General features: G+C 36.3%; 1 protein-coding gene across 2 annotated transcripts in view; it reads right to left on the reverse strand.

The window, feature by feature from the left end:
• The window catches only part of LOC106141380 (tyrosine-protein phosphatase Lar), a 365581-nt gene that overhangs the window by 180276 nt on the left and 166642 nt on the right, over nt 1-18663 (reverse strand). For both annotated transcript variants that reach the window (XM_060946413.1, XM_060946412.1), the window contains exon 3: nt 16762-16873. In XM_060946413.1, coding sequence (XP_060802396.1) covers nt 16762-16873 — 112 coding nt within the window. The remainder of the gene's footprint in view (nt 1-16761; nt 16874-18663) is intronic.

Here is an 18663-nt window from a genome sequence, read left to right on the forward strand (position 1 = left end):
TTATATAATAAATACTTATATAAATAAACATCCAAGACCCAGGCCAATCAGAAAAAGTTCTTTTCTCATCATGTCCTGGCCGGGATTCGAACCCGGGACCTCAGTTGTCACAGACAAGACAAGAGGCCGTCAAGTATAAGCGGAAGGTTGGCATAGTCATGGGTGGTAGTGAAATAATGTGTCATCTATGTATGGGATAAACTGTACAACGAAAGTAAGCTTTGTATTTTTAATTTCATAAGCTTATTATTTGATAACACATTCCAGTTTTCCATACCAATAATTCAATACTTATCACTATTTGAATTACCATTCCATCATTAAATTATACTAATATTATAAATTATTAGCTCATTTTTATCTTTTGGATACCAGATCTCCGGAACAAATTCCGTTGAAACTACATTTTCTTACCACCATATTAAATAGGCCAAAATTTCTACGCGAGTGAAACGGCCGGCGGATGCTAGTATATACATCATTGTCAAACACTCGCTATAACAGCGACATTTGCCTAATTGCCCAGAGTATTTAATGCCCAGCCGTAGGTAATGTGTGCTTAGAGTTGAGTTACCCGGTCAGGCATCACCCTCATTAAGAGGACGGGTAGAGATACCTTGTTCAGCCTGACATTCATGTTCGGCTTAAAAGGTCTTTGAAATATAAGAAGGTTTTTGTAAAAGAAAATTTGTATGTGCGGAAGTTAATTTGGAATCTGAACCTGTCTAGATAATTTTGGTATTGGAGTCTTAACTGTTAGCTCTGTCTTCCTCATAAAGGTATGTGTTAGTGGAATTTGAAGGTTTACTACACACAATCTGAATAAATTTTTATATAAAGTTAACTGTAAAATCGATATTGTTGCAATCATTTCATCAGCTCGACGCGTTTTATAGAATAGAACAGAATAAATTTATTTTCAAAATTGGATACAAGGTATCACTTATTGATTTCACATCACTTAAATATAATTATAACTACTACACTACAGCTCACATATACATCCTATACACAAATGGATAGTATTGTATCCTGAAATTTTCAAAGTAGATTTTATTTTTTAACAGAGTACCTATAGGCCAATGGCAAACTAACTACAAAATTGGATAATATTAGTTGTTGCGGTAGAAAAATTAAAACCGTTTCCAAATTCAAGGCAATTCAAATGAGAATATCAAGAGCAATTATTTCAAGTATTTCTGGTAAACCAGGACTATCAGACTGTAAAAACTTTCGTCACGACACGGGCGACACGCGACTGAATAAAAAACGCCGCCGGTCGATAACCTACCTAATTTTGGTGTAAACCTTGTAAGTTAAGGCGCTAATCTACTGATGTAAACTATCTCGCAACGTATCGCTTTCATTTTAGACTGTGTGTACCGATCCAATTGACAGTTGGTCCAGGAAATGTCATAGTTACGCCTTATGTTAATTAATTCCAGTCTTACTTTAAAAATTTACTTCTGGTTCGTAGTTAATGATGTGATAGTCATACGGGAAGTTTTATTGTACGGATTCCACTTCTTTTGTCTCAATAATAAATTTAAATAAGCAAAAAGTCAGGTCAAAAGTATACTAAACCGACCAGCTTGTATGAAGAGTTGTCACTGAGGCTCAACCGAAAGAAATATTCAAGGATCGTCCGGGAAAAAGGCGTGTTTTATGAAGTTATCTATGTATATTAAATTAGCAATTTCTGAGCTCAATATAGCAATATCTTACGATGTAATGGAATTGTGGGTTTATTCCCTTTCAGTGTTATAATAAGTTCAAGCTCATTCATGTTCCGGGAAAGGTGATTTATTATATACGTTACGGACTACGCGTGTACTACCGTTTTTGTGTATTTTTGAGCATAGATCTGTGATAAGGTAAATTCGGACATTATAAATCGAAAAAAAAGAAGGGAAACATTTTTATCATCAGCTCAAAATTCATCAATTATTAAACAATTAATCTAAAAAAAACATTAAGAAAACTATAAGAACAAAAATTTGATTAATGTAGATGAAGCTTTATTTATAATCTACAATGCCTTTTAATATTCATAACGTTAAATATAATTCAAAAGCGTGATACTATATCAAACGACCATCAAATAAGCATATCATGAAAGGGCACACAAAATATCAAAGTGACCGATAGGACAAAACGTCCCGATAATCCTAAAGAAAGGACCGGCATAAATATATACCTCGGGTGAAGAAAAACGGTGTACACCTAATGGCTCCAAAACCAAGATATTCAAATGTTAAAGGGAAACAAAATAAAAATAAAGAATTATTATTATGGTACATGCAAAATGTGCACGGGCCCATTGGGTCATTTGAGAGGCGTTCATAGGGCAGAAGCCAACATGAAGAGGCCTTTTGGTACATTTTGTTCTAAAATGAGATGGCTGCAACTATGAAGAACTGTCCCCTAATGTGGTGCCATTGGGATAGAGTGGGCAGTCCTCCACAGCTGCCAAACTGTTGCTAGGGAGGGATTTACAGGGTTTGGGTTTTGGGTATTATTGTAATTCACAATACCTTTCTAATCTATGTCAATCAATTTCTTTTTAACTTGCTCGTGGTTATAAAAAACATCATGTGTAGTAAAAATAATTTCAAAAAAATCTTGAAGATTATTCACCACAATTAAAATTGCGAATGTAGTAATTAATGCATGATCAAAAACAATAAAAATGGAGAAATAGTTAAAAAAGTGGGTCCAAGAGGAGCAAACCACAAACGGAAAGCCGTTCGATTTGACCCGAAAAGTGAGTGACGTAAATGCGGCCGGGCCCGCCGTAACAGCGGTCGCAATGGCTGGAGACTTAATAAAATATACGGGGAATTGAAACATTGCAAATGTTGATCGTAATGTGGGTCATTCGTAAAGATTGAGACCCATTTTTTCACTTTATGATTTAGCCATTTCTTACTCGCAAAAAAATATTGTGTGGTGCCGGTTTTTTTTTAAACAGGATTTTAGCAACTGTCTAAATTCGCAAGTTTATTAATGTATTGTTCGAATACTGATTAATTTGAGGCGTTTAGGGATATTATGTATTAACTATTGGAAATTACATCCGCATTATGCCCGTAACAGCTCCAATTTCGGACACAGGTTTCACCCAGATACCCGATAATTTGGTCTTGCAGGGTTTCTGACATTGCGTGTATTAAATTGTATGCTCTAGATATTAATTTGATATTTTGGAATATACGTATTTATAGAATAGTAGAATTAAAGAGGATTAGATTTCACAGCCAGATAATACGTATAGACGACGGCTTTGTTTGATCAATCATTTCCCATACCATGCAAAAATAAAAAAGAAAGGGACAAATTACACAGATTGAGTTAACCCTAAATTAAGTTCGAGACTCATGGGATACAATCTTGTATCACTTCAATATGGGAACAATAATTGTAACAATAACGAGACGATTCACGTTTGACCATGTAAGGGATATTACATTTCAAAATGCAATATCCCTTACATGGTCAAATGTTCTACAGAGTGCTAATTAGACAATAACATCTCAAAGACCCAAATTACAAAGCAAAAACGCATTCGAGTTTCCATCTAATTGAATTCTCTTTGAAATTACTGCGTTTTCATGCGCTCTCTACATTGTACATTTTTCAGTCTAAATTTTTACTCGTATTTTTCAAAATGAAGCGTGAAATCTTAAAAGTACAGTCGTAATAACATTTGTGAGTGCATTTGCTTTCACGTCGTAGTCGCCGGACGTTGTCGGTGGAAAGATGAATGGACACCGTGCAAAGGGTAAAGTGGTAGCAACCCGTCATATTTCATGGGATGACAAGACCTTTATTTTTTTTTAAGCAAAGGAATACGCGTCTGTAGTACGTGAGTAGTTCAACAAATACCTTCTGTGTATGCCCGCGGTTCTGTCCGCCTCTTCTCTTTATTCCCGTTCCCGAGGGAATTTCGCTAAATCGTTCTTTAGTAGACCGCATAAGAAAACTTTCTGCTGAATTAAAAATTTCTAGACTAGACCTAGCGGTTTGGGTTGTGGCTTGATACGTCAGTCTATCAATCAGATTCCTCTTTTAAGATATGAAAATATCGAAACTTATTTATATAGTTTTATCACTAGGCAGTTAAAATTTTAAAACTAATTCCAGGTCACTTCCAGCGGTTGTACAGATAGCTCAAACTACATTTATATGCAAACACAGGCCGATAAAAACACTACCAGTTTCAATATATTGCGTTTTGTTCCATCAGATTGGGAGCCATTTGCTGCGCTGATGCAGGCGTGTCCATTGCAATTATTGTTTTTGGGTATTGTCACAGATACAGCGGTTTGATTGCGATTGAGAATGGAAACACATAAATAAACAAATTTCTAAATTAAACTTTTAATATTAATGAAAGGGAACCTAATGAAAATTTGCATTGTAACAAATAAACTCAATAACTACGGGAATGATTTTCACGAAATTTGCCACACAATTGACGTTCGGGAATGACTATAGACGATTTTTCAGAAATTTCGAACGGGAGCGAAGCCTCCAATAGCTATCATAAAAGTGATCCAGTCTGAAGTAGAAACTGATAGATTATTTTCAGGAACATTTCCGAGAATATTATCATAAGCATAACCTAGACGAGGTCTCAGCTAAAGATTTCACGTTTCGCCGAATTCTGTGTAGGATGATTCAAGTATACCTCCTCGTGCCAAGATCAAACATTTGGGTTTCAAATTATTACACTGCACTGTGGAATAGCTCTATTCATTTCGTCTGAGTTTTTCAATCAATACGTGGAATGTGAATGTACCGGTTTGTGGAAGGGTTATGAATTGATAGTCAGTTGTGATGGACACTGGCGGTAGCTTTAAGCGATTTTAATCTATTATTTATTTTAATCTAAAAAAAATATAGAAATAAAATGAGATAAATTTATTTGCCAAAACTAAAATGTGCACGATAACATACAAATGCATTTAGTGTCAAAATTACTATAGTGTTCCAACATGTTTTACAGTGGACAAATATTAAAAATAGATAATGACAATACAAGTAATGTGATTTCACGTGCAAATTACATCGTCAAAATTATCAACTTGTTTTTCTTCATATTTTCGAATTGAATTACATTTCGCAAGCCATCCACCCATATAGTTCACAGTTATTGTAAAATTAATTTGTAAAGTGAGTCTTCTTGGAGTTTTTAGTAAACTGTCTTTAGATAGACGCCTGCCGTGACAATATCAAATATTTAAGTTTATCGAATAATTTCAAACGCACAAAACACTTCAAAACGTATGTTTATTTAACTTCAAGCGCATTCGCGTGAAATAAATCTTCCTCGTACTTTCTAGTTAGTAGTTTACGCGAAAACTTTCTGTAATTATTTTCTAAAACGAAAAAAAACCTCAGTTGCCGCCCGTGGAACTATGTTTTGTTAACGCTAAACGATTTGTTAATTGTGACTCGTTTCGAAGTTACCACCTTTTTGTTCCAAAGCGGAACGCTGCAATAGTGCGGAAAACAAATTTAATGTATGGCGAATAAATCTCGTTTAAATATCACGTTTAAAGCTTACCTTTTAAAATGTAGACAAATATTTCAGCGTTACTTTAATATGCGTACCGTCTGTGTTTGCTTAGCTTAGATTTATTTAATGGCAGAGTTAATATAAATTACGGTCACTTTTCGTTAATTTTGCATGTTTCTCTTTTCGAAGTTTGTTTGTCTAAACGTGCATTACTCACTGTTGTTATTTATTTATTAATAGCACGTAGCATAGCAGGCGCGACGCCGTTTTTATCGCTCGAAAAGCTATCGCTGTTTCGCCTTTTATCATGTCGTGAAATAGGATAGCGATAGTTTTTCGCGGCGTCGCGCGTACAAAGCTACGCGGGCTGTTCATACAACAAGGTTGATAGTATCTCATCAACAAAGATGAATACAAACATCAGACACGTTGTAGACACTATAAACCAACCGCATAAAACCTGCGCTCCCCTTTTATAAGACTCATTAACTTCGGCAAAGCAAGACACGTCTTAACTATGCATGTATCTCTGTTTACATCTCTTTTCAGCCGGCTAGCCACGCTTCACACTACTTAACATTCTGTCGTATAAAAGGAAAAAGGTTCAAAGAGCTGCCAGATACCATCTTTAAAAATGCAGTTCGAAATTCAGAAAATCGATTTTGGAACGTTGAGTTTAAATTATAAATAACTACATAATATGTATGTATGTGTTTATTTTTATGTTTCCATTTATTTTCGGCCAGTTACAAGCAATTTTTTACACTACATGTGTACCAAAATAAAAAGAAGAAATGTATCAAATAGCTAACAAATAGTAATTTAAAAAAAGCTGCTTGAAATTCAAAACATCAATTTTAGATTATCCAGTTAGAATTATGTAACTAATAGTATTTTGTTTGTAATAACAATTTCTTTTCAGCCACATTCTACAATACATCAAAAAAAAAATATAAAATGCTCAAAGAGCTGTCACTCCGAATATTAAAAAAATGCAGTTCGAAATTCAAAACATCGATTTAATTGGAACGTTGATTTAAAATTACGTGCATCACCATTACAAAGGTGACCCTCGACTCGACCAGTCATACCGCAACCCTATCGTCCATTAGTTAGAGGCAGGTTAATAAGGTTCTTTGTTGGGGGCTCTCGTCGCTTTCACAATTTCGCCTTGAATGCAGCTTATCTCCGGCCTTGTTTGCTTGCGTTCTCCGTAAAAGACCTGCACCGCCAATTTTTGTAGCGTTAGTTTGAAATTATGAACGCTACCCGAGATGGTGCTTTGATGAAGAGCCCTTTTGTTCTTAGATTGCTTTGTCAGTTTTCCATTTATTTTAGATGATGTAATTTGTTTAATTTTAACAAGTTCTGTGCCGTGTAATTCTCGGCACTTCAGAATAGGACCAACTCATATCTTTTCCATGGATGTCGCAGAAGGTGACTAAGGGAAAGGTTAATAAGCTTGGGATTGTACTCGTATGCGATGGGCTAGCAAGCTATCCTTCTTTAACCATCAAATATATATGACTTCTCTTGATAGCAAATAAAGATTCTATTGTATTATAACTGTCTCAGCGACTGATAGAACAAGATAAAAAAATTAGGGTTCTTCTTATATGTAGACACCACAAGTTCCAACGGGTTTTAAAAACAACAAAAATTGAACAAGGGCACTTTCACAGGTTAAGCAAACAAAAGTAAATTTATTAAAAAAAAAATAATCTCGCCCGCAGCTCATTTGACTAAAATTCCATTTTTCAAAGGTCTAAAAACCATGTTTACATAAACTTTCATCAAAATTAAACAAACATGTATGTAATGTTAGGTACTTCCAAATTTAAAAAGTTCATTCAATTTTAAAAAAAGAGTTACTAATCTATACCCATATTATTTACAAAGCGCTCACGTGACGTACAATGGCGGACGTTCCGACGTTATTAAACTTAAATAAGGCTGCTCGACCATGCAGAAACTCCTATTACGACATATCGGCTGAAGAAATCTTTAGGCCGTCGACAGACGGGCTTTTGTGAATGAAATCTCCCATCTCGGCTTGTGTTTTGGCAGATATTGCTTTAGGTATACAGATATTCATGCAATCTGCTTGTTCTTGAAAACTTGAATCATATTTATTAGATATTCATCTCTTACGGGGTAGACAGAGCCTAGTCTCAAACGACTTAAAGGTCACGCTCCGCTAAACGGCTTAAGATGGAACTGAGATTCAGATATTATATATTAAGTGGTTGCTAGCAGATCGCCTAAAAATATGAATCCTATTTTAATTAGTCTATTACAATCTTAAAATATAGAGAGCTAGTAGTCATTTTGTTTTTTCTTCACTACGAGAGCAGCATTGAAGCTCTATAACCTTGTTTACACAGTGGTTGGGGCTCTGAAAAGTTACTGCTAAAAATAACGATGTAACCTTCAATACCAACCATATTTGAATACATACAATACATAAAATCACATCTCAATCCCAAAGGGGTAGGCAGAGACTACATATTTCCACTTGCCACGATCCGTGCATACTTCTTTAGCTAGTCGGTAAGGGTTTGAATGTCGAAATTTTTAGGACTGGGCACAATGATATAGAAAAAATGGGGCCGACCAATAAATATAGCTTTTTACTTTAAAAAAAAAGGAAAGTAGTATGATTTATTTTTTTGTATACGCTAGTGGTATCAATTATATCGTATATGCCAGTTTCACAATCGCAATATAAAAGAGAGAACTTAAAATTGCTATCCCGTATTGTACACTTAAAGTCTTTAAGGGCGAAAATCCCTTATCACAAGCGATTATTGGAAGCGGATTAATATCGTTTGAGGCGCCCGCAGCGATAGGAAATTCGCCTTTGTAACAGTTTTTTTATTGGGTCGAGGATGGTCGGTTAGTTAGCTGGCAAGATGGCAAGGTAATTTTATTTGACGACGTAGAAAACGATCGTAACGTTCGGAAAGTGCCTTTTCAAATGAATATAAAATCTAAAAACAATTTTCTCTTTATAGGATCCGAAGCTTATCATACACAAAATACGTTGCTAGTATACAGTAACACTAGATTGCATATTTTTTGTATCATATACCTATTTACTTAATTTTCCGTTCCTCAAATGCCTAATAAAAAACCTCACCATATCTACTATTTCCACTACTTATTAATTCAGACAATGCCCTGTAAGATCATTCTGTCAAAACGTAATCAACACTAACAAAAGCTGGAAATGAAAATTCCATTATCAAAAGTTTATCTCGAAAAGTGGAGTGAAATCCTTTCAAAGAACGGTCGATATCCGCGCGCGTCAATCTGCTCGTATCGTCTGAGTGACGTAGATGTATTAGCATTTAGATTATGTCCTCGGTGAGACCACGTGGCGTTTTCTTGTGGGTTCCTGGCCGTCTTTTGTTTTCGTATACAGGAAATTTATTGGCTTTGACGTTTGTTACGTTAAAAATGATGTTAGAGAGTGAGTAACGTCTGTTAATTTTAATAATATGTAAGGCGATAGAAAACGTATCAAGTTATCTCTAGACATGTAATGTATACGAGTATGTAACTTTTGTTCGTGTGATTTGCGTAGATAAAGATATGTTATCTGAAAAACTTTGCCGTGTGGTTCCCGGCACCATTACAAAAGAATAGGACCACTCCATCTCTTTCCCACGGATGTCGTAAGAGCCGACTAAGGGATAGACTTGGGATTCCTCTTTAATGTAAATCCCTGCCAATCTAAGGTCTGCCGCGCCGATGGATGCATGGCTAGGGGCGAGCCTAGTCTCGAGCGTGCCACTTCCGCCATGGGGTTGGGCGACCCCCAGGTAATGGCTAGCCTTACCCTGGCATGCGGGGCTCTGCTGGGGCGGACAAAATTTTTCCCTAGCGTCTCGTGGGAATCGCATTATGAACCTTAAAAAGCATATAAATGGCGGCGATGGTGTCCGCACCCCATCACGTCTCGTTCCCGGCGGGAGCGGTATGCGGTCTGCTGAAAGCCGCTTTGCGACGATGAATGTAAGAGGAGGAATGAAGGATAAGATTGAGGAAGTATGCCAGATGATGGATGAAAGACGTTTGGATGTGTTGTGCGTGAATGAAACGAAGCGGAAAGGATGCGACGCGACGCAGCACGGCCCTTACACGGCGTATTGGTCTGGAATTTCCAGTACCAGCCGAGGCTGTCAAGAGGTCGGTCTAATTCTTTCTGCACGAATGGCTGAGTGCGTGAATGAGTATGAGTGTGTCAGCCCTCGTCTTCTATGGATTAGGCTGAAAGTTGGAATCACTCGGATCTTCGTTCTAGGTGTTTATGCACCTTGGGATGTGGGTTCGAGGGGTACAACATCAGCAAAAAGCGAAAATGAGGAGTTCTGGAATAGTGTAAGAGAAGTATTGAAAGTTACCAAGCCAAATGAGAAGATTATTATGTTAGGTGATTTTAATGGATGGGTGGGTGTAAAGCGTGATGGATATGAAAAGGTGCTTGGTGCGTTTGGTGACGAAAAGGTGAATGATAATGGAAGAAGTGTATTAGAAATTTGTCTAGAGTGGGATCTTTTTGTGTCGAACTCAATGTTTCAACATAAAGAGATCCACACCTACACAAGAGTGGAAGGTATTTTAAAAAGTATGATAGACTTTGTGATTGTAGATGAAAGATTGAAGAACAAAGTGCTGGATATCCGTGCATATCGCGGTGCTGGCATTGACTCGGACCATTTACTGGTGATATCCCGGATAAGGGGTATCTTCAATCGCTGGCGGCACAGGGTAAGGGAGCAAACCAGCGCTTTGGAAAGAGTAAAAGTAGAAAATTTGCAAGATATGGATGTAGGTAAGAAGTATATTAATAGACTGAAGGATGAATTTGAAGATTTAGAGGAAATGAGCGATATTGAAGATGGATGGAAGGAATTTAAAGAAAGAATTGTGAAAGTAGCTGTTGAAGTGTGTGGTGTAAGTAGAAGAAGGAAAGGAAAAAATCACAAAAATGCGTGGATGAGTAAAGATGTGCAAGAACTTGTGCGATTAAAGAAGAAAGCATGGCTGGATTTGTTAGCAGCAAAAGCTAACTTAAGAATGCAAGAGGTTATAGATGAAGATGTGAATGAAGCACGTAAGGAATATAAGAAAATGAAAGATTTGGTTAAGAAAGCTGTGATTAGAAAGAAAGAAGAGTATAAAGAGGATTTTGATAAAAGGCTATCAGAAGACTTTCAGTCAAATCTGAAAGTATTCTGGAAATCCGTAAGGTCAGCCCGAGGAAATACTATAACCAGACTAGGATCAGATGCCAGGATGGTAGCGTTGTGAAAGGAGAAGAATGTGTACTAAAGATATGGAAGGACTATTTTGAAAGTTTATTTGAAAAAAAGGAAGGAAATAAGAAAGATTTCTGCTATAGCGAAGAAAAAGAGAATGAGATGGAAGGCGAAATTGAAATGTTCGAAATTGTGGAAGCACTTAAGAGTATGAAAGCGGGAAAGGCTGCTGGGTGTGATAGAGTGTCGGTCGAGATGCTTAAAGCAGGAAAAGGCGTAGTAGCTAGTCAGTTGTACTGCCTTTTCAATTTGTGTTGGAGAAGCGGCCGAGTACCAAAAGATTGGTGTAAGGCTGTTATCGTGCCACTTTACAAAGGAAAAGGGTCACAGCTGGACTGCAAAAATTATCGTGGTATAAGCCTGCTTAGCGTCGTCGGCAAATTGTATGCTAAGGTATTGATTAATAGAGTCAGGAATGAAACTGATGACAAAATATGGGATGCTCAAGCGGGATTTCGAAAGGGAATGGGATGTACTGATCAGGTCTTTTCCTTGCGGTGCATAGCCGAAAAGTTTTTGGCCAAGAGTCAAAAAGTCTATTGCACATTCGTAGATCTGGAAAAGGCCTATGACAGAGTTGAGAGGAATGAATTGTGGTCAGCACTTTCTATGCATGGGGTGAGCAGTCTCTTAATACGAGCACTGAAATCCTTATATGAGGATTCGAGTGCTTGTGTCAGGATAAACGGAGCGCACACTGAGTGGTTTAAGATTGAGAAAGGCGTTAGGCAAGGATGTGTTGCGTCACCGTGGCTGTTCAACCTATTTATGGATAGCTGTTTGACAGATTTGAAAGAGTCTAAAAGTGGATTAAGGATGAATGAGTTACTCGTCAAATGTCTGCTCTATGCCGACGATCAGGTTATACTGGCGTCATCAGCGGAGGAGTTACAGGAGATGGTAAACTGTATGCATGAAGCTTTAAAAGAGAAAGGAATGAAAGTGAACGTAAGTAAAACTAAAACACTGGTTTTTGAAATGGAGAAAGAAATGACAGCATGTAATATTTTGATTGGAGGAGAAAAAGTGGAGCAAGTGAAAGAGTTTGTATATCTAGGATCAAAGTTTACATCAGATGGCAAGTATGATAGTGATATTGAAAGGAGAGTGAACGCGGGGAACATGGTGAATGGAGCTTTGCATGCCTTTATGAGCAGTCAGAAACTATCCAAAAAGGCTCGACTGGCTGTGCACAGGGGCGTGTTGGTCCCGACATTAATGTATGGGAGTGAAAGTTGGGTATGGCAAAAGAAGCATGAAAGCAGAATAAATGCAGTGGAAATGAGAGCGTTAAGGAGTATGATGGGTGTGAAATTGAGTGACAGGATAAGGAACAGCGTGATAAGGGAATGTTGTGATGTGAAAGAAGATGTAGTTACAGGAATAGAAAAGGGTATGTTAAGATGGTTCGGTCATGTGGAGAGGATGAATGAAAGCAGGTTGACTAAGCAGATATACAAGGAGAGTGTGGAGGGAAAGGTCGGAGTGGGAAGACCTAGACGAACGTATCTTGATCAAATTAAGGACGTCCTGGTAAAGGGTCAGGTCAAAAGTACCCGAAACCGCCGAGCTTGTATGAAGAGAGTTATGAATGTGGACGAAGCGAAAGAAGTATGCAGAGATCGTGGCAAGTGGAAAGAGGTAGTCTCTGCCTACCCCTCCGGGAAAGAGGCGTGATTTTATGTATGTATGTATCTGAAAAACTTGGTTTTTCATAATCATTGCCGTAATTTAAGCTCGATAAATGCTGTGCTTCGAAAGCACACTACCATTGCTATGTATAGGGTTCACTCAATAGGTTTAAAAGGAATACATCACACGTCTTTCTCCCGGAGTGTTAGACAGAGACAGTAGACTAACTCTTTCTACTTGCCTCGATCACATAATATTATTTCTTCATACACATCATCCACGTTTTCATACAAGCTGAAAATTCTTCCATTATGTTCGCTGCGCACCGACCTCGTTACACCGCCGTCTCCAGTATGCAAATCATTTGTTTTCCATAGAACCATGCCTGCTTTACATCCGATCACTTTTCCACAATATGACAGCTTCGATTCCCGTTATCCCCTGTGCATATTAAAATGCAAATCAAACCGGTGGCGGGCGTAGTCATTTTTTTTTTTCGACGAATCGAACCGACAGCCGTAATCGAGATAGTCAGTATAGTCACGTCTGTGATATATTTTTCGAGCGCCATAAAGACATCTTTAATAGGAAATCCTTATCCTTATTCCAATATGTGCAAACTTATTTTGGGGTTCCCTTGAAGGAAAATTTGCATTACTTTGTTTTTGAAAGAGTCTGTCTTAAAAACTGAAATGTTTGGTCTAGATCTTTCAGTAGGGAATTAGTCATGTTAGTTAACGCGTCAACTTTATTTGTTATTATTCGACATATAGATAGGATTTAGGATTTTTTTTACCAAAAAAACGTAAACGTTCACATTTAGGTAAATGAATGTATAACAAATATTCAATAATGTTTCCTTGAACCTATCAAGACCTACGGAACCCTCTGTGCAATCGAAATTCGCGCTTAATCGGATTTTTCGTCAGAAATAAAATTCTTAAACGAAAATTAATGTTGTGGCAACATTGCGCATGGATAGGGTTGAGAAAAATTGTAATTTGGCGGCGGCGGTGTATCATTTGATACATTAATTGCGTTCCCAGACACGACCAGAGTTTATCGCTTGCGCAGCCGCTTGGCTTATGCAAACGAGGCACCGAGTGTCCGTAATGTCGGAATTATAACAATTTAAGAAGTAAAACAACAATAAGTGAGCCTAATACCCTTATATTTACTTGGGCCGGCACATGGAATCTGAATTAATAGGGTTTAGGGCCGGTTTGTAATTAGGCTCTTCAAAAGTTGTGTTAGACTGATAAAATTTGTATCTGAATTATTGAAGTGAACAATGAAATATATTATACAATACTTTTGCCTCCAATTTTATACGATCAACGAATACTCTTTTTTCTTTCCCGCTATTTAAGGAAATGCTTTTAAGCGATGCACTGTGTTGAGTTTTCTTGTCAGAATTATACAGCACAAGTCTCCAAAAACTTCAAAGGTTGTCAACCTTTCCAATGTTCACGCTATTAAATTTCCTGTACTTCATATATTTCATATCAAACTTTTACGACATTACCTAGAAATATGTACGAAATTATTCCACACGAATGAACACTCAACATTTAATACGGAGACGCAATAACCTAAGTGATAAACTTCTTCGTAACTTAGATCGTCTTGAAAGTACTTCAAATTGTGTATCTTCTTCAATATTTTATTGCTACGCTATAAAAATTATAAATTGAAATTGTGATTCTATCATATTGTATTAGGCATGCTTGTCTAGATATCATTATCTAGCTACGGGACTTTCGATTCTTGTGACTATTGGCGTAATGAGCAACAACTAGCATAAGTAACTCAAGTAGTTTCTTTAGCTCAAGTTACTACATTAGATAAACGATATTTTCACACTTAAAAAAATTACCTCATGGTTTTACGTCAAAAACTTAAAGAGGACAACGGTTACAAATATTACACATCCACCTATAAAACCATTTTTACCTCTCATTTTCATAAAGCTGTGTACATAATTATGCGGGCGGCGTAGCGGGCGCGTGGGACGCGATTTTTGGTCGAGTTTTATGTTAAATACGAACCCTCCGTTCCTCTATGCTAATGAGTGAATATGAGAGAGTACTTATTCATACGGAACCACTATTTTAACCCTTCGTCTGTTACTGTTACGGGCTAACATAAGCAGAAATTGAGTAGCGGGAAGTATGTTAATTTAGCTTTTGTGAATTCAAGGAAAATGTGATTAAATGATGTAGAGAGCAGATGGTAGGAAATGTGGTTGCGTGTTTTCGGAATTACAAAGCGGCCGCGGTTTTTAGTTTTGCCGTAACATTTGTCGGGTTTGTTGTGCGACGTCAAAAGCTAATGCTGGTCAGTCCGCGGTTGCATATTTGTGTTTGTATAAGTTAATTCTTTGTTGTTTTTGTATTAGTTCTATGTTATGGGTTTTCTTTTTTGTGGTATCATAGATAATGTATATTGAAATCTATAGTGTGTATGTTATTTTAGTCTGAAGTGGATTTATATACCTAATGTTGCTTTTAATATGTGTACCCTTTTTCGGAAACACCATTTTCATTATTCTACCGATTATCTTTTTATTGGTGTTTTCAAAATAAATATTTTTATTAGACTTTAATAAGTTTGATGATTTTCGAATTCCAATATTTTGTTAATTACTAAATATTTACGTAATATTAGGTTACCGCCTTACATCTGATACGAGTATAACGATATACGTATTTTTATTAGAAATACCAGCCTTTTGTTTATGAGGTACCCATCCAAACTTAACATATTTACGGAACAAAACATCACACTGGAAGGTCAAAATAATGGCATTCGAGAAGTTTCCGAGACCATTGCCGCTTGCTGAAGGGATAGAAAGTTCTGAACAAACCGAGTGCGTTAATGTATAGGTCGTTAGGAGAAATGGTACATGCTGTACTGTGCTTGTACCTTTTGTTTTTTAGAACTATAAGTAATTGTATAGTGTAGATACGAGTTAATGCAGGTTGCAAATCAAGTATGTTAATTTTTAAGGTTAAGTTTGCGTCTGTCTTTATTATTTTTATCAGAAACGTCGACGCGAAACAAAATATGATTATAAAAAACTTACGGTAATGCACAAAAAAAAATCTAGTTAGCCAGATGCCCTGAATACCATGCCATTAATACAAGAATTAGTTAATTGCCAAATTAGAATGACAGTTACTTTTTTTAAAATCTAAAATGTCTTATGAAACATCCGTGAAATGAATACGTCATTTAATGAACCATTTCCATAATAATTGGCTGGAATCCAAAGTTCATCGTTCATTAATTCTGCCAACAGATTTCATTAATAACAGGAGACCAAAAACCAATAATTTCCTAATAAGGATAATTACTCCAAGCGTTGTCAAATTATCGGAAAGAAGCTTTATAATTAGAGAGCGAGAGACAAAGCTATTAATTCCATAGGTTTTTTTTAAGAAAATTTTAACATTTTTTTATGACTTTCGTGACTCTGGAACAATGTCGTCAACTTTATTGAACATGACAGAGTACTTAATTTGATAAAGCAAAAATTATTGTGTCAAAAAGATTCTCAGATTCAAACCTTAGTGTTGTAAAATGGTATTAAAGTAAACTGAATTAATTATTGGTTTGCTTAAAAAAGTTTATTAGTTAGACAGAAGTATTTATGAGTATTGTAAGTTATTTTCAGAATTATCTTCAATTGCTTTACAATCCAAAACACAAAAGAAATGTATCCAAATCATATCCATTATATGTAACAAAAAGGCCTTTCCATATGTCTAAAATTAGAAATTCGTCACACGATTCGTGATTTATAAGAATTACGTGTAATTCACGTCATTTATGTGTGTAATTATCGTTACGGACTTTTTATGTGTGTTCCGGTAATTCCTACATCATTATGTCGTCAGTTCGTTTTTACATATTAAATTGCCTTATAATTCTTACACTACTTATAGGTAGCATGCTTACTAAGCCCTCATTTGTTTTCAATCAATATGTTCGGTTTAAAAGATAAAAATTAGATTATAATGCATGACTATATGTGACATTAAGTATCATGAACAAATCTTACTTTTAAACCTGTTCATCTCAAAATTATATATTTACTGCAGAAATATTACCGCTTATTAAGTTGGCATTAATCATAATTCAGTTTTGGGTGTACTATTTACGAAAATCAAAGTTAAATGTACTTTGTTCACGTGTCGGAAGTACAAGCTAACGTCTAAAATGATATCTTGTGTCTTTACAAATGAGGGCATAGTCAATCGAAAAAAAAGGTTTTAAACTCACCACTAGCGTCCACTTGAGGGTAGTTGAAGAGGAGGCAGGCAAACAGTAGAGCGGCGGCGGTGCGGTGGAGCGCGCGTCGCCGCTCTCGCATTTTACCGGCGCCCGACCGCGCCTGCGCCGAAAATCACGTGACAACGCAACCTTGACAACATCACCGCGCGAACGCGCGATGTCACACCCCACCCTTACAGGCGTGAAGTCACACCACACCCTTACAATTCTTAACCTTACTTACAACTTACAAACTACACACATCACAACCGAGTTTTGCCACTTATTAATAAAAAATTACGCTATGGATTTTAAGTATCACAAAAATACGACAACCGCTTCGATGATTAAAAAATTCTAAATTGTAAAACACGTAGAAGTTTTAACTATATATACAAGATAACTAATTAATATATTTTTTTTAAACAAGCGTTTCAGGTCCTTGCGTTTAGTTTTCACCGCGCGGCATGCGGAAGCACAGTTCGGTTGGTAGGTTCAACCATATTCCATTTTTTCGTCACTGTTGCTATTCTCAACTTTGCGAATCACTGTGGTCCCACGTTCGTCTGGCGTCACATCGCACACACTTCTTCTCAATCAAACACATTTTTTGTTGTTTGTAGCCAGAATCGGCGGGTCGCTCCCGTTTTCAGCCTGCAATCAATCATATGACAAACGTTACACATCAGCCCCGATTCGTTTCGATCATGCTGACGAATAACGTTTGATTTCTTGTTTTCTGAACGGAATTGGAATGCGCACGAGGTATTGACGATTTTGTAATAGGGGTGTATTGGTGTCATGGCGATATCACGTCAAATGATAACCATTTGAGTAAGGATGGTCCTTGTGCGCTGTTGACGAAGACGCAACATGTTTATTGTGACTGTATTTATTTATATTATTAGTGAAAAATTGGCTAAAAACATTAACATATGATGAGGTTGAAAATCTATTCCATCGCTTAGAATAGAGTGATTTATATATGTTGGTATATACTCGTACCACATACACACTTTCACATACAAATACAGTTTGCATATATTTTTTTATTTTTGTATTCATTTTGTATTATTTTAGTATTCAGTAATAGTTACGTAACGAGGGAGCGAGGTCCTCTGACACGAGTATTCTATACTTACTAGAGGGCCTCAACAACTGGCTTTGTAAAACTGTTTTACTGAATAAACGAATTTTGAATTTGAATTTTTTGAATTTTTGAATTTTTAAAAATGAATAAAGAATTATGGAGAACGATATTTAATAATGAAAAGGAAAAAGAATGAAAATTTTAGTAACCTTTCCTATTTATCTGACAAATTTCATTGTTATCAGAGCAACGGTTAGAAAGTTATCGCGTTACAAATATTACATACACTCGTACATACAAAAAATATGTTTTTTTCCCCAAGTTGATTAGTAGACCCTGATCTTCTCTACTTAAGCTTATAAGTCTATATTAAAACGTTACCGTTGTTCATCCAAAGCTAGTATTCGATTCACAAAATTGAATGCCACATTTTTCTGAAGAGTACAAAGTTACTCTCTAAAGAAAGTTTTCCAATTTTGTTTCAATCCGAAACTCTGTCAAAAGTGGAATATCTCTTGACTTAAGAGGATTGTGTACAACTTCCATTTATATTGCAAAATGCTCTACAACTGTCTCGATACTTCTATTCATAATATTTTTTTGGACGACTGACATTACATTGTTTTTTTTTTTAGTTTAGCTACACATTTATGAAATTATTTATTTATTTAAACTTTATGCACGTAAAATGTACATCAGGTGGACTTAATGCCACAAGTCATACTCTACCAGTCGAACCTTTGGCCCAAACTGAGATTGATTATTTTTTGTTTAAAATTAGATATGTGTAAGTATAGTATGTTGTAGTTTTTAAACGACGA

The sequence above is a fragment of the Amyelois transitella genome, chromosome 11, assembly GCF_032362555.1.
Source record: "Amyelois transitella isolate CPQ chromosome 11, ilAmyTran1.1, whole genome shotgun sequence".
NCBI lineage: Eukaryota > Metazoa > Arthropoda > Insecta > Lepidoptera > Pyralidae > Amyelois > Amyelois transitella.